At 56.7% G+C, this 21,264-nt stretch overlaps 8 protein-coding genes across 8 annotated transcripts; 5 read left to right on the top strand and 3 right to left on the bottom strand.

Annotated features, from left to right (window-relative positions):
* Window positions 1-16: 16 nt before the first annotated feature.
* Window positions 17-1,749, bottom strand: CH63R_00582 (Ribosomal protein subunit l37; the record flags this gene model as incomplete). The annotated part of the gene is made up of 4 exons (XM_018295557.1): window positions 17-273; window positions 398-877; window positions 1,209-1,310; window positions 1,524-1,749. The coding sequence occupies 4 exons, from the start codon at window positions 1,747-1,749 to the stop codon at window positions 17-19; spliced, it is 1,065 nt and encodes a 354-aa protein (XP_018163919.1).
* Window positions 1,750-2,337: 588 nt separating this feature from the next.
* On the top strand, window positions 2,338-3,832 carry CH63R_00581 (RNA recognition domain-containing protein; the record flags this gene model as incomplete). The annotated part of the gene is made up of 3 exons (XM_018295556.1): window positions 2,338-2,790; window positions 2,849-3,441; window positions 3,496-3,832. 3 exons carry the CDS (start codon window positions 2,338-2,340, stop codon window positions 3,830-3,832), a joined length of 1,383 nt encoding a protein of 460 aa, XP_018163918.1.
* A 2,237-nt stretch (window positions 3,833-6,069) lies between these two features.
* On the top strand, window positions 6,070-7,419 carry CH63R_00580 (uncharacterized protein; the record flags this gene model as incomplete). The annotated part of the gene is made up of 1 exon (XM_018295555.1): window positions 6,070-7,419. One exon carries the CDS (start codon window positions 6,070-6,072, stop codon window positions 7,417-7,419), a length of 1,350 nt encoding a protein of 449 aa, XP_018163917.1.
* Window positions 7,420-9,535: 2,116 nt separating this feature from the next.
* Window positions 9,536-11,026, bottom strand: CH63R_00579 (WH2 domain-containing protein; the record flags this gene model as incomplete). Its single annotated transcript, XM_018295554.1, has 2 exons — window positions 9,536-10,822; window positions 10,895-11,026. The coding sequence occupies 2 exons, from the start codon at window positions 11,024-11,026 to the stop codon at window positions 9,536-9,538; spliced, it is 1,419 nt and encodes a 472-aa protein (XP_018163916.1).
* A 1,720-nt stretch (window positions 11,027-12,746) lies between these two features.
* On the top strand, window positions 12,747-13,802 carry CH63R_00578 (uncharacterized protein; the record flags this gene model as incomplete). The annotated part of the gene is made up of 1 exon (XM_018295553.1): window positions 12,747-13,802. One exon carries the CDS (start codon window positions 12,747-12,749, stop codon window positions 13,800-13,802), a length of 1,056 nt encoding a protein of 351 aa, XP_018163915.1.
* A 1,013-nt stretch (window positions 13,803-14,815) lies between these two features.
* On the top strand, window positions 14,816-15,867 carry CH63R_00577 (uncharacterized protein; the record flags this gene model as incomplete). The annotated part of the gene is made up of 4 exons (XM_018295552.1): window positions 14,816-14,979; window positions 15,042-15,314; window positions 15,374-15,520; window positions 15,606-15,867. The coding sequence occupies 4 exons, from the start codon at window positions 14,816-14,818 to the stop codon at window positions 15,865-15,867; spliced, it is 846 nt and encodes a 281-aa protein (XP_018163914.1).
* A 2,507-nt stretch (window positions 15,868-18,374) lies between these two features.
* Window positions 18,375-19,611, bottom strand: CH63R_00576 (CORD and CS domain-containing protein; the record flags this gene model as incomplete). The annotated part of the gene is made up of 2 exons (XM_018295551.1): window positions 18,375-19,240; window positions 19,506-19,611. The coding sequence occupies 2 exons, from the start codon at window positions 19,609-19,611 to the stop codon at window positions 18,375-18,377; spliced, it is 972 nt and encodes a 323-aa protein (XP_018163913.1).
* A 1,054-nt stretch (window positions 19,612-20,665) lies between these two features.
* CH63R_00575 (Glutaredoxin-like domain-containing protein) lies at window positions 20,666-21,135 on the top strand (the record flags this gene model as incomplete). Its single annotated transcript, XM_018295550.1, has 2 exons — window positions 20,666-20,872; window positions 21,007-21,135. 2 exons carry the CDS (start codon window positions 20,666-20,668, stop codon window positions 21,133-21,135), a joined length of 336 nt encoding a protein of 111 aa, XP_018163912.1.
* Between the last annotated feature and the right edge of the window lie 129 nt (window positions 21,136-21,264).

The raw sequence follows: 21,264 nt of genomic DNA, 5'->3' as shown, positions 1-21,264 counted from the left end.
TACCACGCCTGCCTCCTTACATGGACTTGAGGTAGTTGGACTCCTTGATCTTGGCCTTACGCTCCGTGCGCATCGCCTTGCGTAGCTCGTCTCTCTTGGTCGCCGCGTGAAGGTTATGTTCGACATCGCCACCCTTCTCACCAGGCAGGTTGATGGACTGCTGCGGCAGCGGGACCTTGGGCGCGAGGGCCTCGACGTCGCCTGAGGCAACAAGCTTGGCCTCGATGGCCTTTTGGCGCTTGGCGGCGGCCTTACGCTGCTTCTTGGACTTGGCTATGCGTTCACATGATGGGTTAGCATAGCCATGGACCGAGTATTTCAGAGGGGGGAGGGGAGAAGGGGAGGACAAGTTGTGGTGGCCGAGGGAATTCGGCCATGATGGTGGTGCTTGACATACAGAACATCTCGGCGGCAAGGTCGTCGGCGGACTCAACGGTCACCTTTTTGGACTCCAGGACCGTCCACAGCCACTCGGGATATTCCTCGTCGCGGAGGGCGACCGGGTCCGTCCGGCCCTTGAAGTAGTTCAGCCCGTTGAGGACGGTACCGGCGGGGCATGAGGAGATGGGCGCGGGCGCGGGTGCATCGTTTTTGAGGCTCGAGAGGTTCGGGGGTACATCCGTCGCTTTCGTCTTGGTGCTGTCGTCGGGCGCCGCTGCTGCGTTCCTCGAAGGCGCGGAGAGAGAGAAGGGTCTAATGACGAGGGCGGCGGTGGCCCTTGGCGCCTGGAGACGGGGCAAAGCCGAGGCTCGCCGCAGGCATGTTCTGCAAATCATGTTGTGTGGTGTCGGACGAGCACGACGAGGTGTTGCGGCGGGTTTGCGTTGCTGGTTGTCGTCTCGGGGGCCGCTCCAACTGTTGATGCAGGAAGCGTGAGCTTGAGCTCGGAGTGCAGTAGAAAAATTCTGGGGCGGGCGGGACGTGCCTGTTACGCACTTAGCACGGAAGGCTGTCCAGGCACGGATCTTTCTGAAGCTTCAACCTTCTTTGGGGTTATCGTGTAATGAACGAAACTGCGCGCTCTATCAACCAAAAAAAAAAAAGGTCAATTGCATTGCTTGATGATCAAATTTAGGGCTTTTCAATCGGAGCACGGGATTTCATGCGCAGATGGACGGCAAACCCAGACACAACGGATAGTTGCATAACTTCAGAAGCCTTATTTGATTCATTTGTACATATCGCGAGGGATATCGCCCATCACGCACTAGCCAATTGACGTGATACCGTCATGGCCTCGTCTCTGCGTTCCCCTTCTCTGATGCTGAAAGAAGTCTCTACCAGAGCGCCGCCTCCTGGTCCAACCAGGACTATACCAATCCATCTCATACCGAACACAGCCCGTCTATTGCTTGCTGATGTAGTTCTGCTGCTCGAACAATGTGCCCTTAACCTTCTTCTCTTTGAGCAGAACCAGGTACTTTTCTGAGCCATCCGGTCAGTAGCTAGTATCTCGGGAGGAGTCCATCTCTGCTGGCCGGCAGCGATTGGTCCCCCATCCGGCGTCGTAGGAGCCAACTAACCTCTCAAATGACCGCACTTCTCCAAGTGGTTGACGCCCTCCTTCTTGTAGCATTTGCCCAGCTCCTCACCGACGAGACGCAGCATCATGGCACCGACCCATTGCTCGCGGATAATGGCGTCCTGTGCCTGCTTGAACGCCTTGGTGTCGTCGTAGTCGACGCCGTCGAAAGTCGGGGGCACCTTTGGCTTCTGCGCCAGGAACATCTCGGACTCGGGAGTCGGCATCGTGAAGGTTGTGTTCGAATTGGAAAAGGGAGTCTTTTCTCAAGATACGTAGGTTCGGATTGGACAAAACGGGGTCACCGGAGTCGGAGGTCGCGCGGCGTGAGGTCAAGCTTGCGGTTCGTAATGATCGGTCTCTGGGCCGGGTTTGGGATGGCTCTCGGGATTGGAGGAACCTCACGGCAGCTAAAGGTCAGCCAGATTCCTGCGGCCTTAATTCGCAGGCTTCAGGTCCACGGCCGCCCTCCAGGGTACCAAGCCTTAGGCTGCTGCTCCCCAGAGCAAGTGCTTTTCGGTACGTACTGTAAAGACCCACAGCTGAGAAGCCCCTCGCTCACCGCCCGCACCGGTCGAGAGACTGCCCCGCTAAAAAGTTGGCAAATCGCAAAAAAAATCTCTGTCGCAAGACCCTTCGCCCCCAACCACCGGACCCTTGCCATAAAAGTCAAGCTCCCGCCTCGAAGCTGTTGAGAAGTTTTCCCTCGCGCAACCTCCCTCTGGAAAAGACCATTTCTTGCTTTTCCAACTCCTCAATTCCTTTCCCTTCCTCCTTTCACGTCCCTCAATCTACGTTTTCTTCACACCTTCGCAATGGGCAAGACCAAGTCTACCACCAAGGTCAGCAAGGCTGCTGACCCTCTCACCAAGGTGAAGAGCGCCGCCGTCGCCAAGGCCGTCGAGAGCCCCAAGTCCAAGACCAAGGCGGCCTCCAAGAAGTCCAAGAAGGTCGTCGAGCCCGAGTCCGAGTCCTCCGAGAGCAGCGAGGAGGAATCCGAGTCCGAGGCTTCCAGCGACTCTTCCGACTCTGAGGAGGAGGAGAAGCCCACCAAGAAGACTGCTGCCCCCAAGGCCGCCGCCAAGAAGGCCGAGTCTTCCGACTCCGACTCTGACGACTCTTCCGAATCAGAGGAGGAGGAGGCCCCTAAGGCCAAGACCAACGGCGCCGCTAAGAAGGCTGAGTCCTCCGACAGTGACGACTCTGAGGAGGACTCTGACGACTCCGACTCTTCTGACGACGAGAAGACCGAGAAGAAGGCTGAGGCCGTGAGTTCCATCAACACAATTTCCCATCTATGCACATCATCTAATACTGTCCCGACAGAGCTCCGACTCCTCCGACTCCGACTCCGATGAGGAGGAAGAGACCTCCGACTCTAAGGAAGCATCTGAGACTGAGGCCAAGGTTGAAGAGCCCTCCAAGAAGCGTAAGGCTCTTGACGAGCCTGTCATCCCCGGCAAGAAGGCTCGCACCGATATCTCCGACAAGAGCTCTACTCTCTTCGTCGGCTCCCTCGCCTGGGCTGTCGATGACAACTCTCTGTACGAGGCTTTCCAGGAATTCTCTGATCTCACCGGTGCCCGCGTCGTCACCGACAAGGCCACCGGCCGCAGCCGTGGCTTTGGCTACGTCGACTTTGCTACCCCTGAGGCTGCTGCCGCTGCCCTTGAGGGATCCCAGGGCCGCGAGCTCGCCGGCCGTGCTATGAACATCGACTTTTCCGGCCAGAAGCCCGCTGGAGAGGGTAACCCCCAGGCACGCGCTTTCGACCGCGCCCAGAAGCACGGCGACACTGTCTCACCCGAGAGTGACACTCTCTTCGTCGGCAACCTTCCCTTTGACGTCGACCAGGACACCGTCCGTGCTTTCTTCAGCGAAGCTGCTGAGGTCACCAGCGTCCGCCTGCCCACTGACCCGTAAGTGCTTTTATACAACTTGATCCTTCCATGCACAACGCTAACATCCTTCAGCGAGTCGGGCAACCTCAAGGGCTTCGGCTACGTTTCTTTCAACTCCATTGATGATGCCAAGACTGCTTTCGCTCAGCTCAACGGCCAGTACGTTGGCGAGGGCCGCAGCGGCCGTGCCGTCCGCCTGGACTATGCCGGCCAGAAGCCCCAGCGTGAGGGCGGTGGCTTCGGTGGCGGCCGTGGTGGTGGCCGTGGTGGTGGCCGCGGTGGCTTCGGTGGTCGTGGACGTGGTGGTGGTGACCGCGGTGGCCGTGGTGGCCGTGGCGGCCGTGGTGGATTTTCCTCCACCAACCGTGGTGGCTTCGGCGACTTCAAGGGCCAGAAGGTCACCTTCTAAACGGTGACGCAAGTTGCACACTTATGGTTAATCAGAGGGCACTACGCGGGCATTCCTGTGGGCTACTGTGGGCTGTCGGTTCGAGACAAGTTTCTTTCCTACGGGAATTGTGGGCTTTGAGAGCAGTCTCTTCGGAGACAAGATGGACCTGAGGGCTTTTCATTTGGGACCGTTGGCTTGTGGCAGTCTCGTGCTCCTACAATATACCAGAGCGAGACGATGCGGATCTGTACGCTATTGTGGGTTGACCAAGAGGGCATATGTTGCATCGCAGCATCTTCACAGTGGGCAGACGGCTTATTATCATGAAACTGAGGAAGATTCTCGGTGTCTTGCATCTTTGCGAGTCGCGTTAGAGGGGACTCAAAGTTCTAGATGACGACGGCTTCTGTGGGCTCTGGGGGTTGCTTTCAACAGCTTTGGCTGTCGACGACTTTGTGGCTGGTCAGGCGTTTTATTATTCCCTTCGGTTACGGTTACTCTTGAACTTGGAACGATACCAATGCAATGCGACGCAGGACCAATGGAGTAAGTATACCTTCTCCCCCGTGAATGCCATATCAAAGGCATGTACACTTGCCAGGTGGACTTGGCGTTTGGGGACCGGCTGTTATTATAATACAAAAAGTTTTGATCTTTTCCTCGATGAAATCACTACCCCCCTCCACGATGCGTGACCGTGAATGCCGTACTTTGAACATGATGTGGCCATCTCGTGTGGGACGCAATGTGGTGTTTGTTTCTCCCCTTCTCAGGAGTTCGCTCGGATCTTCCTTCGATCGACAGCAGCCTCGTGCTCAGCTTCCCGGCTGGCAGTGCGTCATTGGGCGGCACGAGATGCGCACTCAGCCCCGTGATGGGAAAACCCACGACCCCAAATGTTCTCAGTCCCGCTAGAACACTCGTCCCCTGGTCACCCCGCGCCTGTCTAACAAACATGGGTCACGGGGGAAGCACCTGTTCGCCGTCAGCAAGGCGGGCTGATCGAACCCACTCATGCGTTCGTACTTGCCCTCTGAATCACCTAGAAGCCAGGCTCGAGGTACAAAACGGACAGAATCTGTTGGGGGGGGGGGGGGGGGGGGGGGGCGGTAGACCGAGAAGGAGGGGGACCACAACACGTCAGTGGATCCTGGCATGACTTGGAGCACGATTATAAGACGACAATCACGGCGTGTCTTGGGATCGTCCTTGTCGCGGGTTGTAAGTTGCGGACCACTAAATGGGCCGAACTGCACACTCTCTCCGCAGTTGTCTGCACTGGGTAGACGAGGACGGTGGGGTGGAATGCGTGCCCGACGTGAAGAGCCGGTGTCAGTATCCGTATAAAAGCTGAAGACTGATCAAAAGGTGGGCGCAGCTCGCGCTTCCCGCAGCCAAAAAAACATATGCTCCACTTAACCCCCTGCAATGCAGCCCTTGACGGCCTGGACGATGTACACTTAGTGCAAGCTTACCAGTGGCATGTTAACGACGAACGGGATCGATAGCGTCATTCATGTTGAGGACAATCCTCCAGACCACACTGTGTTGTGCTTATCGCGCCGTTTGCAGCAGCCCCGGCGCTGCCTGATAGTGTTGGTTGGTGGTCTAAGCACCTGACACGGTACAGTGCCCGGAACCTTCGAGCGCCGGAGCAGGGAAACAGGTACCTCGCTGGCCAATGAATGCTGCAGATGTACATCATCTGGACGTTGTCGTTGTGGTGTACACAACTCTCCCGCCGTATCGTGGTAAGCCTGGAATCCTTGGACAGATGCTCCCCCTCCCTCCCCTCTCCTCCGTAGCATGCAAAGGCCCAGCCAGTCAGCCAGCCAGCCAGCAACCGGGCCTCAACACCATCTCACCGACCCTGCGTGCCTGGTGAGCCAGCCATAGTTTGAAGCGGTCTACTGCAATCTTTCTCTCCTAACCTGCAACTTTTTTCTTCCTGCCTCCCGCCTCACTACATCGTGCACCAGCACTTTTTCGAACCATCGTCGGCGTCGCGCGCGAACAGACAATCTCGGACCCCATATTACACTAGTAGATAGAACCCACCACGAGCGTATCTTATCTCCAAAACGCGGGGTTTCGGACGGAGGACGTAGCCCCCCACACACGTTCGCTCGTCGACGATTACAACATCTCGAACGACCACGACGACCGAACTCTTTGCTACTTTTCCGCTTATTTCGGTTTCTTTCAAATTCTTTCCCGGCGTACTTTCTCCTTTTTACTATTATTAGCGTATCAGAATGGACGGACAGCAGCGCGACGAGCGCGCGGGACAGCAGAGCATGCAGAACGGCAGGGTGTCGGTGAACGGAGCACAGCTCGCAGTAGGCCCACGGAGACGAAATGACGGTCAGTCACCAGAAGGACACCACTACCTCCGGGATATTGGCGAAAAGCTGACACGAAAATTTCCAGAATCATGGGTTGAAATTTCGTCGCAACCGTCCTCGTCGTCCCTCTCGTCCATCGGCGACGATATCGTCACGACAGGTCTCCGCGTCGGCGGGTCCATGGCTGCCCGCCGGCGTCGCTTACATCACCAGAGCCAGCCTGTGCCGCGATCTTTCCATGTCGACCAAACGGCCATTCACGCTGGCACAAGCAGTCAAGAGGAATACGAGGAGAGCGAAAGCGAGGAGGATAGATGCCTGACAAGCTCAACCGAGAACGTCCAGCCTTTCTTGCGTGCGTCATTCCAGCAACAGCAGCGGCCCCGAGGGGAATCGGAGGATTCCGACGACAGCGATGAGATTGCCACAGCCCTGGGGCGTGTCCCCGACGATCCTGTCTTCAGACCCCAGCCAAACGCCTTTTCTCATCCGCCCTCGGGTTTGAACAGAAGTCACTCGGCCAACTCGGCGATCCACCAACACCCGCACAGCGGTGTGCGGCCTGCCCTCTCCCAACGATCACAGACCAGAGTCCAGCGCGGCCCGCCCAACTTTATGTCTCCCGCCTATCAAGCTGACAACGACGCGGCTCTTCGTGCGTCGCTCACCACCCTTCTGTCATGCGCTGCTGCAGCCCGCGGTCTGCCCAAGTACAAGGATACTGAGCGACCTGGCGTTCCGTCGGCGCACGCCGGGGTCGGACCTAGCTCTCAACCTGTTGAGTTACGGCTGATGCCCGAATCTGAGCTCATGACTGAGAAACATACCCAAACTCAAGGCGCCCCGTCTGCCAAGTCACCTGTCGCGCGCCCACGGACGACGACAACGTCTTCTGCCTCCTCGTCACCCAGGAGCGACGGTGTCGACAAGCACAAGCGTACTCCTTCACAAACCCGGTCTTCGAGAGCGGCCAAGAAAAAGAAGGTGGCGGCGAGTGACGACGCTCTCATCAGCCCGACGTTGCTGACGTGGGTCGTGAGCGCCGGTGTCGTAGTCCTGGTGTCCGTGGTGGGATTCGGCGCTGGCTACGTGATCGGCCGCGAAGTTGGACGCCAGGAAGCCCTCTCGGCAGGTGTGGGCGTCAACGCCTCGACTGTGGCAGACTCTTCGTCGTGCGGGCGAGAAGTTATTCGGTCGTCCGGCGGCGGTCTTCGCCGCTTGAGGTGGGGTGCGGGGGTTGGTCGCAGCGTTGCCGCTTGAGAAGTTCTGAATCAGCGTCGATCGTGCAACGCGCCGTCTGAATCATGAAGCGTCGGATGCTATTTACGTACGGACGGATCCGGGATATTGGACCTTGCGAGGCCTTCTGGGTCTTTGTCTTCCACGCAAACCTTACTGCTGGTCCTCTTTTTTCTTCATTGCGACGAATATAGATGACTGACTGATTTTTCTACTCATGGATACCTATTCTTCCCCCATGCCGGGGAAGAAATGCAGAACATACCTGGCAAACGAAAATGGGGGTTCAGGGGCAGCGGTTGACATTTGAGTTATTTTTCTTCTTTTTATTTCTTACCCCCTACCGCTTCTCCGTCCCCTCTCCTCACTTGCTATGTGAAATGATCTCCAGACCTGGGGGGTGGGAGCCGAAGTGGAAACGGCCAAGGACTGGCCCGGCATGGCATGAAAGCTTTTCTTCTCTTGTCTTTCTATCTTTCATTTGCGGGGATCTCGAATCTAATCTGGGCGGGCCTCTGGGAGGAGGGGAGTTGGAAGAGAGAGATCGAAATGAAAGCGAGGCGTGAGGTTATCGGATCATTCAATGTCGTGGGGCCTCGGGAGTCTGCGCAAACAAGGCTTGCCTCGTCGACGCCATCAAGGGTTGATTGATGCCTGGATTTCTTTCCCCCTTCCATGAGCCCCGTGTTCCCATCGCCCAATAATCTGGCCGGCGGGCATAACTGAAACCTTGATTTGCGGGATGGCTCTTCTCAACTCGGCTTTTCCTAGGGTAGTTTAATACATGAGGGCACGGTTTTACGGTTCACCTTCTGCAGCAGGTCGTGTCTACTTCCGCGCATGTGAGAGAGAGGTTGGCTGTGGATTCCATCCGTGTTGCTCTCGCCGGGATGCGTAATTTCTTCCATGTCGCTGGTTCTGACAAGTTCAGAGGCGCCTGGACAGCCGAAGAGAGCGAGGGGCCCGAGTTGGTTACAACGACGCACCGGCCCATCTCAACGTCGTCACATTCCGTCAGGCTGGAACCTATCTGCCTGTCCACCGGGCGTTATCACGTTCCAAACATGAGAGCGTTCAGCGTTCGTTCCATGAGTGTGAAGCGCGTGGTATTACGTGCCCAGCCGTATGTTCGCTCGAGATCCATTTCGCACGTACCCTAGGTCCGAGATGATCGCTCGTTCAACATGCCTACCTACCTAACCCCCGGTCCTGGGGGTCCCGTCCCCCCACCCACCTCTCTCTGTTTTCCAAGATACCTACCCATGACAGGGCTCGCACGACCCATCCATCCATACCCCCTCCCCCTCCCCCTCCCGTTTAGGCAACAAGTCACGCGCGCCCGAGATATTTTTGGATCCTCATCTTGATCAATTTCTACGACGAGTTATCTAGCGAACGACCGGCGACGAGAAAAGACAGAGGGGTCAAATCGCTAGCACGATGCTATGTATCGTCTTCCTCCACTCTCTTATCAGGGATCAATGTGATGGCCCCTCCCCCTTAAAGTTTTCTTTTGCGTTTGCTAAGCCCTTTTAATTTTCCTCTTTCTCTTTCGAACCTCACACCCTCGAGCGGCCCCCCTGATGACCACACTCCCCAGGCAGCGATAGAAACAGGTTTCCAAGTGCGTGTGGTGATGGTTGAGAGATCCATGGCCTCCGAGGAAAAAGACACATGACGCGCGAATGCGAACCGGGCGATCTGGTCGCGTCTCACTCGACCGTTTCGCCAAGGCCCGATGCGTTTCCAAGAGAAAAGCTCGATGCGGCGACGCCCTCAGAAACCCCGACGCGAAAATGCTTGACCAAGGCTTGACAGATGCTTGTACTGCCATGGATCCCCAAGCCTGAGTCTCCGTCCCGATTTGACGCCCTCGCCTTGCTGAGACCCTGCGTTCTATCAATAGAACCACCGAGGGAAGCGGATCGTTCAAATGCTCGAATGCTTTCTTACGTAGGGTCATTTATGGTAACATTGGATGCTGCGGTAGGGAACACATTTCCACTCGGACTCATCCAGCAGTCGATTGCTTGAATCATGTATATTGGCGGAGAATGTCCGTCACTTAGACCTGAAGTTTAACAAAGCCCCTGATGTTGACCAGGCCGCGGAGAGGACACCGCCGATGATGAGCACCTCACAGAGCACTCAAGTCAAGGGGAACACTGCTGCCTCTGCCAGCCCTGTAGCGTCGAGGACCGCCGACGAAATCCCTCGGCTTTGGTAGCATAGCCTCGTCTTGAAACTTCCACCGTGGATCTTGAACAATGTACCGTTGACCACCTCCGCCGCCACCTCCTCCACCGGCGTGCAGACTGGCCGTCGTGCTAGATCGAGTAGGACTAGGGCTCTTTGCGCCGTTGGGAGCCAGAGTGAAAGCACTTGGGTCCAACATGGACGAACGAAGACCGGAACCGGCGCGGGCCCGTGAAGGGGGAGCGGCTGGCGGGGGGGGTGCAGCAGCAGGGGGTGATGGTGCGTTTGAAGGCGGCGGCGGGGGAGCAGCACTGGGAGATGCTTGCCCGGCTGCTCGCAGGGCAGCTTGCATTGCCAGCGGTGAAGACCCATTCGATGCTGGTGGAGGCGGCGGAGGTGCTGGGGATCGTGAGGGTGGTGACGGCGCTGGAGCTCGAGGTGCAACAGCGGCAGGGGGGGGCGGCGGCGCCGAGGGGGGTGCCGAGGGGGGTGCCGAGGGGGGCGCGGGTGGAGGAGGTGCTGGAGCATTTGACGGAGGAGGAGGAGGAGGGGCTCCAGGAGCTGGTGCACCTGGTACTGGGGGTGGATGGCTGGAGGGCGTGGAAGAAGGCTTCCGGGATGCAGGCAGTGGTGGAGGCTTCTTGCCGATGGGAGGCGGGGGTCCTTTCATCGATGCTGACGAGCCCGGTCTGGGTACATCGCTCGTCGTCTTGCGCAGGTTGGCGATCGATGGCGGTAGTGCTGGGGCAGCGGTGGGGGGAGGTAGAGGCGGTCTTCCCGGCGGGGCCGGCGCCGCACCTCCTGGAGGCTTTGGCGCTCCGAAAGTTGGTGGCTTCGGCGCCGAGGATGATCGCACGTTGCTCTCAGGATCCGAGAGGTACGAAGAGTCTGCAGAAGCGCCCGTGTCGACAGCTCCACGAGTCTTGCGTAGCTTTGGCATGCCGCCAGCAAACAGACCACCAAGCTGTGGTGCCGCCTCCATCGGCGGCGCAGGTGTGCTTTCCCTTCCGCTCTGGTCACTGTTGCTTCTAGCTCGATTTCCCGGCACCGGAGGGGCCAATCCACCGGGAGGTTTGGGTAGACCTCCCAAGCCTGGAATTGGTGGTGCACCTCCTACAGGCGGGCCCCCTGGGCCGCCGGATGACTGTCCAACTATCGGGGCGGACCTATCGTTCGTAACGGCTTTCCTGAGGGCCTTGCCTTTAGTGATATCGGTGAGAAGAGCCCCCTGTAAGTCGTGTTAGCCCGGTTACACATACAGAAAAGGTGCGTAGATGCCCCATGAGCAGTGACTCCTTACTCTGTTCGCCCCTCCAGGCGGTCTAGCAGGCAGAGCACCAGCTCCCGGAGGACCTCCTGGCGGAGGGGGTGGCGGCGGAGGGCCACCCATCGCAGGCATCGGAGGCGGCGGCGGCGGCGGTGGAGGGGGCATGACGAATAGATTATCTATGGCGTTTATTCTATGCTGCTGTCGATGTCGTGGGAGCGATGATAAAGCCGACGTATTGTCGACGGAGAGTTGTTCGCTGATGGGCACGTCGTCGGTCGGGGGGTCGAGCGGAGGCGACTTTGGAGATGGATGTCGTTCAAATACGGTACCGTCGTACGGCAGGGTAGTGGTTCAAGAGTAGAGAAATAAGAGGCTCTCGAGGAATCGATGGGTGCATTCCCAGGGGCGGTGGGATGGTGGTACTCTGGGGTTGCTTTCCAGCCGCGTGGTGTTTCGTCATCTCTCGGGCGGTATCTTGATCCGTCATTTGAAGATGCGGCGTCGTTAGGGGCAGGCGGTGCAACCGTTGCATTCAGAGTGGGCCAGAGCGCCTCTGCGTGTTTCGCGGTACTTCCGTTTCGCCGAGCAGTCTCCAGTACTTGAGGTACCTCCAGACCCCTCAGCCCAAAAGGTTCCTCGCGCGTACCTGTGGCTGAAAAACACGCAAGCTCGGAACGCCTCAAAGGCAGCCATTCGAGAAAACAACAGGGGGTGTAGCGAAGAAGATAAATCGGAACGGGTTCCAAGATGTTAGAGAATTACCAAGATTGTCTACTTCCCTCTAGTATATTGCAGTGCATCACTAGACAGCGATCTACAGTTCGAATGTCTGGGAGGAAGTGTTGTTGAACAGCTCGCAGACGGCGTGAGAGTACGGGACAGTTTGTGAAAAACCCGTGCGTAGCGCCGATTGGCAGAACGTTTACGTTTCTCCAGTGACCTTTCAAGTACTGTATGAGTGCTGGATGGAGTATCAGTACTCACCTGTACTTACGGTTTCTTACCCCACTAAAGTGGATCGGCTGCCAGTCTCATTGGTACGGCCGCCATCTCCCGAGCGAGCCTTGTGAAGAGCCGCCTCCCTGGCGCGTGAGTGATCACCTGTAGTGTAAGGCCAGGGGACCAGGTGCGGGTAATTGGACGACGTGCTGTTGGGGCTCGGGTGGAAATTTTGCAGAAGCTCTCAGCTTCCCCGGAGCCTCCGTCGCGTCCAGCGCAACCCTCTCTTTTTTGTTGGTCTTTTGTGCTTCATACTGTTGCCTCCCATCTGCCGGGTTCCTCGTCGGCTTTCGCACCGTAGTCCTCATCATATCCCGCCTTCTTTCCAAGGCCCAGACGGCCTCTCCCGGTTGCTTGTTCGATACAGCTTCTGCTTCACCCGCCCGGCGACTCCTTCTGCCGGACTATCTTGGCTACCTACGCATCGACAAGATCACCTGGCCCCCAATTGCTTCCCAGTTCTCACTACTATTACCACTACTGCAGCCTAGATAGGCCGATCGACGACGAATCTCGCTCGCTCGCTCTTTGTCTGTTGCTTCAGGTCGTCCAATCCTTTTTCGCCGAACACGCGTCCTCCTCGAACACCCGACGCCGAACCCTCTCTGCCGCCACCACCACCAAGATGATGCGGACTGCCATTATCCGGCCAGCGACGCGGCGACCTCAATCTTTTTGTCGACTATGTGTAACCTTTTCACCAAGTGTTGGTCAACAGACTCGAATGCAACATACCGCCAAGCCAAACATATCGTCAATCGTCCCTTCCCGATCTGCCAATATCCGCGAAATTATCACTTTAAGGCGAGTTACCAGCGGAAACCGTCTGGCGAGCACGGTATCCGCTTCGGGTTCGCACAAAACCGGTCACGAGAGGCCCGCAATGACAGGCACGTCGTTCAAGGAGCTCCCTGATCTGAGCAAGGTGGCGGGCGTGGTTCTGCAGAGCAAGAAGCGGTTTCTATCCACGGACGGCATTCCCACTCCACAGCTCGTCATCGCAGCCTTGAAAACGTGCCAAGGCGCCGCGACTGCGATTCAACCATATCTATCCAAGTCGGAGATACGTTCGGCCTCGGCCCTCGCCGCATCGACCGCCTCGAGCCTCCTATCCCTGGACTCCAACTCGATCGCTTCTAATTCTAGCAGCACGTCGATCCCGTCGATTTCTGTCAAGGATACAGTCGATGCAATCTCCGAGTCAGCATACGAAATCATTGCCCACCCCACCGTTTCCATTGGTCCCCAGGTCTTGGACTTATACGTAAACATCCAAGCTAGGCTTGGCAGGCCCGAGACACTTCCCCATGTTTTCGAACTGTATGCGTCAAAGCCCAAACCAAAGGCGGTTGAGGGTTCAATCTCGTATGTTGAGCAGAACCCAAACCGAGCAGACAAGGCCATCGAGGCAGGCGTGGCCGAAACAGCTCAGGGGGCTGCCATCGACGCCAAGAACCTGGACGCTGCCATTGGCATCGTTGAGGCCTGCTACGCAACACAAGCATTCTACCGCCAAAAGCTTCTGCGGAAGGCGCTTCTGCCCGCCTCGGCCGTGAGTGCGGCCCCCTTTGGCGTCTACGCTCTTGCCTCCAATCTCTCGGCATTCCAGAACACAATGGAGCCCGTGACCGCTACCAAGTTCGCCTTCGCGGCGATCCTGGCCTACCTGGGATTCACGGCAACCATTGGGATGGTTGCCAAAACCACTGCCAACGATCACATGCGACGGGTCACTTGGGCGCCTGGCATCCCATTGCACCAACGTTGGCTCCGCGAGGAAGAGCGCGCCGGCATGGACGATATTGCCTGCGCGTGGGGTTACCGAGAGAAATGGAGACATGGCGAGGAGGGCGGCATCGAATGGGAGTCTCTCAAGGAGTATCTCGGTCTGAAGGGGATGATGCTCGACAGAGTTGAGCTGATGGAGGGAATGAGTTGAGGAACACATGTTGAGTTGAGGGTTCGTTGATGAGACGTGTGGGGTGACATCGACCCGACGGCTTCGAGGTGTCATTGGACGGATCAAGGACGGAGTTGAGCAGCGTGGACCGGGGAAGCTAGTTGTCGAGCTCAAGGAACACCATGGGCCAGAGGGGCATCTGGGCATCTGGGCAACTGGGTTACAAATCCGAACGTCGTTGCTCAGCCCCCTAGACCGGAGAATAATGCGGCGTCGGACCAATCCAATCTCACCTGAGGCGTCACAAAAGGCCCGCCGACAGATCGGCAATGTAGGTGCGTCTTAGCCCCGCGCATCTTGCCAAGAGACTGCCCAGACATCGCCCAGACAGCATCGCCCTCCACATGCGGATCACCGCAAGCCAAGTCGACAACGCTGCTCGCTGTCATCTTGTTTCAAGCGCTATTCCTGGCCTACCTCCGCACTTGACTCAGCATCAGTGCATCGTTGGTGACAAGATGAGTTTGACCAAGGATCCACCAGTTGGTGGAAGACCGAGTGGAGCAGCCAGCCTTGGGTTGACTACAGTGTTGCAGTAGTTTCTGGCAGTTTGTACGCTATCTTGCTCTATCTCAGGTTGAGCCAATCTCACAATCTATCCGACAAGCCTTGGGAGCTTGATCTATATTTCCACATCTACACGCCCCCCCCCCCCCCCCCCCCCCCCCCAAAGCCTTGTCCCCTCAAAATCTCGCAGGACACACCGGGGTGCCCCTCATGAGCTATAGGGCCACGGCAACCCCTGCTACCAACAGAGCCTGACTGAAGGCGCCTCCCTGCCCGTACGCGCAAGTCTGGACAAGTCCGCACCGACTCTGTGCAACCCTGCAGAAACGGGGACTATACGAAACGACTCTTTTTCCTATAAAGAAGCAGAGCCTCTTGCATCACCACCTGTCAAAGTGTTAGTTCAATCCACGCTCTGTCATCCGGGCCAACCAGACGACATCAAGAATACGTGAACACATCTTCAACACCAGTCAACCTTCACGATGGCTGCCAACGAGGAAGATTTCACGCCTTATGACCCTGTGCGGTGTGCACACTACGCCAGGTTTGCTGCTCACTTAGACAGGTGGCAATTTGACCTGTTGTACTGGCTTCTGTTTGTCTTCAACCTTTTTATCCTGTTCTTGGCAGCATGGAATTACACTCGGTAGGCCCCCATAGCCACTAAGCCCCTCATCCAGAGACCGACTTTACTGACCAAACGCTTAGGACATTGGACGCTGTGAGCGAACTTCCCGAGACGGATGCAAAACGAAAAAAGGCAATCAAACGCTGCATCTACTTCAACCTATTCTGCGTGTGTGTGTCGCTGGCTACAGTCATCATGGAGGTCTTCACTCTTATGGCATTGCAATTCTGCGATGGCGAGGATCTCATGTCGCTTTACTGGTCGACCTTTACCATGATTCAGGTCGGATCTCTCATTGCTGTGTGCGGCGTCATTCTAGCTCTCGTGCATCAACTGAGACAGCGGAAGCACCCGTGAGTAACCTCGTCAGTATGCCTACAGGCCTCGCAAGTTTACTAACTGCATGCAACAGGCCCTGGGCTCTTGCTCTCGGCACACCCGTTCTGGTCATCGCGGGCTTGTTCCACTACTTCCACATGTGCATGGCACAAAGAGTGAAGAAGGCGACATCGAGGAAGAGGAAGAACAGCGACGCCGGAACGCTCCCAATGAGCCAAGTGTATGTGCACGATTCACCCTGGGAAATTGATTGCTGCCCGATCTTCTCCCGCCAAGATGAGCATTTACGCTAACACGAGAGTTAGAAACACCATTCAAGTCGAGTCCTCGGACGAGGAGGATGGCATCCAGGGAGCCGAGATTATCGGGCTTACAATGGACGGCGGCCCAATTATCCACTTCAAAGATGCGGTGCCCTACAACCTGCCGGACTCGAGCGAAATTATCGGGCGCTGTGAGAACGACAAACCCATTGTCATCTGCCGCCGCGACGGCTTCCAGCTGATCTACAATGGCCAGGACGAGCGGACGCCATCCCCCAACCCGGCAACCAAGAGGACGGGTTGAGGGCGAGGGGCGTCGGTTCCGTTGCGTCCCGCAGCGGGCAGGCCCCACCCTTGCATTGATGCGGCGAAGTCAAAGGCCAAAGTCTAGATGCCCGCTGGGCGGCCAGATCGACCACCCCCCTCCAGCGGCTACACCCACGACTTACCCCCACGTCATGGCACCGGGCACAAACGAGCATCGTCCCTGCAGACAGGATGCTGTGGCACTCCACGCTGCACCTCCGTTTACGCAACTATGGAGAATTATGACAGCAAGACGCCCGTTCTTACCGCTCACTTGGACGGTCCTGGCCACGTCCCGTCCTCTTTGGGTTTTCTCCCTTTTACCCCTTTCGGTGCTCTATCTTGGTCGATCCCTGCTCTATTGAGGGGAAGACCTATGCCTGGCCAGACCGACCTTCAAGATCAACCCGCCCGCCGGACAACTTGGCACTGGTCCTCCCGCACGAGGGAAGCCAAGCCATCCGAGTACCTTGGTCACCTGACCATTGGGCGGGCGCTGAACTGGCCGTCCTTTCACCAAGACGAACAACCAAGACGGCTAAGCATGTGGCAAGCCAGTAGAAGCGAGCAGCAACCCCCCCCCCCCCCCCCCCCCCCGTCATGGCGCGGTGGCCAAGACGCTGAGCGGACGCCGGCCGAGCGGGATGACGATGCCCGCATCGCCGTGGGATCCAGTTTTCTTATACCATTATGTTCTGCATTTTCCCTTTTTTGTTCACTTCTCGCCATCTGCGGCGACTCAAGCCTCCTCTGCTCCTTTCTTTCCTCGACGATTTGGTTCTTGTCCATGTCCGATTCTGTTTTCGAGTCCACATTGCAGGCTTGGCGTTTTGGGTTTCGCAGCTGAGGGGGGTGTGGTTGACTCGACAGACACTGGACTATCTCTTTCACGCACTGGTATCCGTGCGGTCGGTCGGCCACACCCTGGCAAAAGAAGCTGCCATGGGTCGGCTTTGAGGGGGGTGGGGAAAACTTTTTACTTGCTTCCCATTTCCTCTTCTAAACAGCCCTTTTTTTTTTTCCTTTCCGCAATTGCATCAGGCCGCAACGAGCCAAGACTTCTCTTTTTCTTTTCTTTTTTACGTTAATCTTAAAAGTCTAGACCCCATGACTTTTGGCTGCCTCGTCTTGCCTCTCAAGATACATCATCAGTCAGAGATGTTCGCTAGCGTCGGCATTTGCTTAGAGATATCATTGGGACTCCAGATATAGACGGTTTCCGGGAGAAACTGGGTCTACTCAAGTCCCCTCAACTTTCCTTATTTATATCCAGAGATTGAAGAAATATATCGCTGTGGAAGCTACTGTTATGTCCCTATCTAATTGGCGTGGGAACAAGGCAGATAGATCTAAGGGGAGCCGGGGAAATAGGCTTTGGTTGAATGAAAAAAGTCAGATAGGCCATCCATCCATCCATCCATCCATCCATATATTGCAAACACTTTCCATCGGTGTTTGCTTGCGAGCGGCGTACGAAGAGACAGAGCTCTAACCTTCCGGAAACGCATTCGTCACCAGGAAAGTGATTGCTCATCGCGACGAGACACGCAGAAGCCAATGGTTCGGGTGCCAAGGGCTCTCGGACGAGAAGGGGTGGGGTGGGAGGGGTGGGCGCGGATGCGAGCAGCAGCGAGTCCTCGCAACTCGTCATCTCAACAATTTCGTTCTTCCCCTCCTTTTTTGATCACGCCCTCTTCATAGGCGCAACAGTGTACCGAGAGAGGCCTAGGGTCGTGTTTCCGATTCTTCCCATGGGTGGATGAACGACTGTGCTCGAGGGGATGGGAGAGGGGCTTAGCATCTCACTGGATTGCGTACGTCTCGTTTGTCTCCCTTTTTCTCTCTCTATATTATTCAGACTGGACATGCTCTGCTGTGCTTGTGTGTCTGAGCAATCCTTCGTTCCCTGCTCCCCCTCCCTCCTCAAACCCTGCTGCTGTCCATAAATGGAAGCAAAAACCCATCATCGAGTCAACGGACGAGGCCGCGCAACGTGATTTTCGCCAGGACCCTCATCACATGCCATGGCGGACATTCATGTCTGAGTACCTGGTTCACTGACACAGCCGGCATACCAAGAGATAGAGAGATCCGAGAGAGGCCTCATTTCGAGAGGGTGTGGGGGTCAGAAACAACATGTCTTGGGGTTTGACGTTGAAGTTTTTCTTGTTTTACGTTCTTTTCTTTGGATTACAAGCTAGCTACAGGCAGCACCGCATCCTTGGTTTGCGACATAAAGACACCTCGTGTCTCACATGCTTATCTATAGCCTTTCTTGCGTGCTTCTCTAGTGTCTCTTCTTGCGTCCGGGAAAACCCCCATGTCTCGCACACGTGTTCTTCCCTCTTGAATTCCCTCTTCGTTTCTTCTCGCTGACGTTTGGCCTCGTTTCTTTTCTTTCCTTTCCCCCTTCCCCCGAACTCCTCTAAATCCGAAAGTCCGTGTGATAAACGTGCTTGACGCGAAGCGCGAGAGCGTAAATCCATGACATGGAAGTCAACATGTCTACTGCAAACGCCCAGCCTTGCCGATTTGTAATATCTCACCAGTGAGACGGTCGTCGCTGCGCAGGACTGGCCACGACTCACCGCCGGCCTTGGCGAGGTTCACCTCAAGTTTAGTGCCGAGGACCTTGAAGGTGGATTTTCCAACGTCGATGGGCGCGAAAAGGGGCACCTCGGTGGTGTAGCGCTTGGGCGGCGAGTCCGACGTGGGCAGGTCGAGCGCGATGGACTGCGGTTTGAACTCGATCTTGGCCGAGTCCTTGACAATCTTCTTGAGGAAGAAGGAGGCGATGACGGTGGAGGGCGTCTGGTAAAAGTCGGTGCGGACGGTGTCGAGCTTCTCCTCGCCGCCGGCCGCGGCCGCATTCTTCTTCTTGCCGCTGCCGATGAAGAGGTGACGGTCCTTAGTCTTGCAGCCCTCGATCTTCATGAACTGGTCGAACTCCAGCACGCGGCGCTTGCAGCAGCTGTAGCCCTTGGATCCTTCGTGGAAGATGGGCACGCCGGGATGGTGGACGCAGGACTCGCCGTCGCGGGAGGTGCCCTTACGGTAGGTGACTGAGCAGGCCTTGCGGCGGCAGGTGGTGCCATCAGGGATCTCGAGTGAGGCGTCATCGGACTCGGATTCCGGGGGTGGAGGAGGAGGTGAGGGTGCGGCCTGGGTAGCTTGAGAGAGTGGCTTGCGGCCCGGTTCAGGTGCCGAGGCGGCGAGCTTATCGGCGAGGGAAGGCGCTGCGTCAGGGTCCGCCTGGGGCTTTTGCTCGATCTTGGGAGGTAGGTCGGTTGTGGAGTGTTTGCCGGTTGTGCAGGGGGGGATGGTCATAAACTCCTCAAAGGTGAGGACGCGGGGCTTGCAGCACTTCCAACCTGTTTGGTAGTGATCGGTTAGGTTAGCCGCGGTGTCTCGTGCGAATCGATGCCAATGCGTTCGGGTAGCGGCTGAACGGGACTTGAGGAAGGAATGGGAGAGGATCGATTGGACGAAAGAGGGGGAAACCCTATCGCAACCACACGGGACAAGAACGGAAGAGACGCGTTCTCCATTGAATATGACGAAGCTGGGTGTGTGTGCGTGTGTGTGTAAAGCTGGTAAATGGTAGGTAGCTGGGCTAGGTTGCGAGCGAGTGAGTACCTTTTTGGCCTTCGTGGAAGATGGGAGGACCAGGGTGGTAGACACATAGCTCCTCTGCATCGGTGTAGAGCTTGCCGCAGCCCTGGTGGACGCACTTTTCTGCCATGTTGGACGGCTGGCTAGGGGTAAGTCAGTTAGATGGGTGAGCTTTCGCAGCTTCGTTGTCGTTTTCGGGTTACCGTGTGCAGCTTTTCCGCAATGACCTTGAGAAATAGAAAGTGAACGAAAAACGTAATCGACGACGTTTGGCGTTTGAGACTTGGGTCTTGGGTGGTGGATGATGAAAGGGCGGCGGGTCTCTGGGACTGTAAATTGTCAAAAAAAGGCCCGGGTGGTCGTCGTCGATGGAGGGGTTGCTATCTTCTCCAGGATTCCAGAATTTCCCAGGGGTCTTCACTGCGATTTAGCGGCTCAAAATTATGCATGACGGGCACAAGCTCCAGCAAGTCACCCTTCTGATTCGTTCAACAGCAACCCGACGGCGGTGGGTGTAATTGCATTCGATAAGTTCACCGCCTTCCCAAACTATAGCCCCCCCACTAAGCCGGACACGGGAATTACTGACCGAAAATGTGCCCGATTGCCAGCCGCTCTCCGGCCTGTCCTTGCAACTCGGCCGGGGTGGGAGGAAGTTCAGTCGGAAACACACTACCATCTCACCCACACTTTACCTTTGGCCCATTTCGCCATCACAACATCACTCTGGACGACTGCAACTCTGTTCTTGTCACGGTGGCCCCAAATCAGAATCGGACTCGTTTGAAACAGCAACAAACGGGCGTTCCTCCCACACCCTCACGTCGGCTAACAGATCGTGGCAAGCCCATCATCTCACATTCACAAAATACCAAATTCGCCCACAGACGTCGCTACGCCCTGTCAACCCTGGTCCCTGGACGCCAGCATTCGTTTCTGGCGCTGTCGTCCTTCCTTGCCCAGCTGAGCGAGAACGAAGCTGTTTCATAGCCTGCGAGTTTCTTTCCCCTCCCAGCACGCTGTCCTTGCTTTGGCACCGTACCCTCTGCGCGCGCGCGCGCGTGTGTGTGTGTGTGTATGTGCGTGTGGACGGGATAGACGTCAAGCGTGAAGTCAATCAAGAAACTCCTCGGACAATCGCCATCTAAGCCTACGACGATCTTCAAGATCAATAACCAGAAACAATGTTCACGCCCACGCGTCGACTCTTCCAGAAGGCTCACGCATGCCGGATCACGCTTTTCGCCCGCGATGGGTGCGGCTTGTGCGTACGCGCCAAATCGGCGCTCTCCAACGTTTGGGACAGGAGGCCATTTGCCTTTACGGAGATCAACATCACCGCGCCGGACGCGAAGAGCTGGAGGGACCTGTATGACTTTGATGTCCCGGTGGTACGTTTTGCTTCCTCTCCTCTTGCGGTTTGTTTAGAGCCCACGGTACAGGGAATGGGCGTCCGACATGCCCGAAGCACACCATGAGACCCAACTTCAACCTCCACAGCCCTTCACGTTCTAACTTGCCTCAGATCCACATCAGCAAAGCCGAGGCTCCTGAGGAGGACCCCAAGCTAGTGGGCAAGGCCGTCAAGCTTATGCATCGCTTCGATCCGGATCAGATCGAGGCCAAGATGGATCAAGTCGAGTGCAAGAAGTGAAGCGTCAGAGAGTGTTTTTTGTCTTTTGCCTCTTTCTCCAGAGCGGCCACACCATTGCTTGGCCGAAGGATTCGTTCGGCGGGCGGACCAAGCATCCCTGGCAAACAGCACAGCCTACCTAATCCCCCT

Source organism: Colletotrichum higginsianum, chromosome 1 (assembly GCF_001672515.1).
Source record: "Colletotrichum higginsianum IMI 349063 chromosome 1, whole genome shotgun sequence".
NCBI classification, from domain to species: domain Eukaryota; kingdom Fungi; phylum Ascomycota; class Sordariomycetes; order Glomerellales; family Glomerellaceae; genus Colletotrichum; species Colletotrichum higginsianum.
Note: the sequence above shows the minus strand (reverse complement) of the source record. Positions and strands in the feature narration are given on the sequence as shown.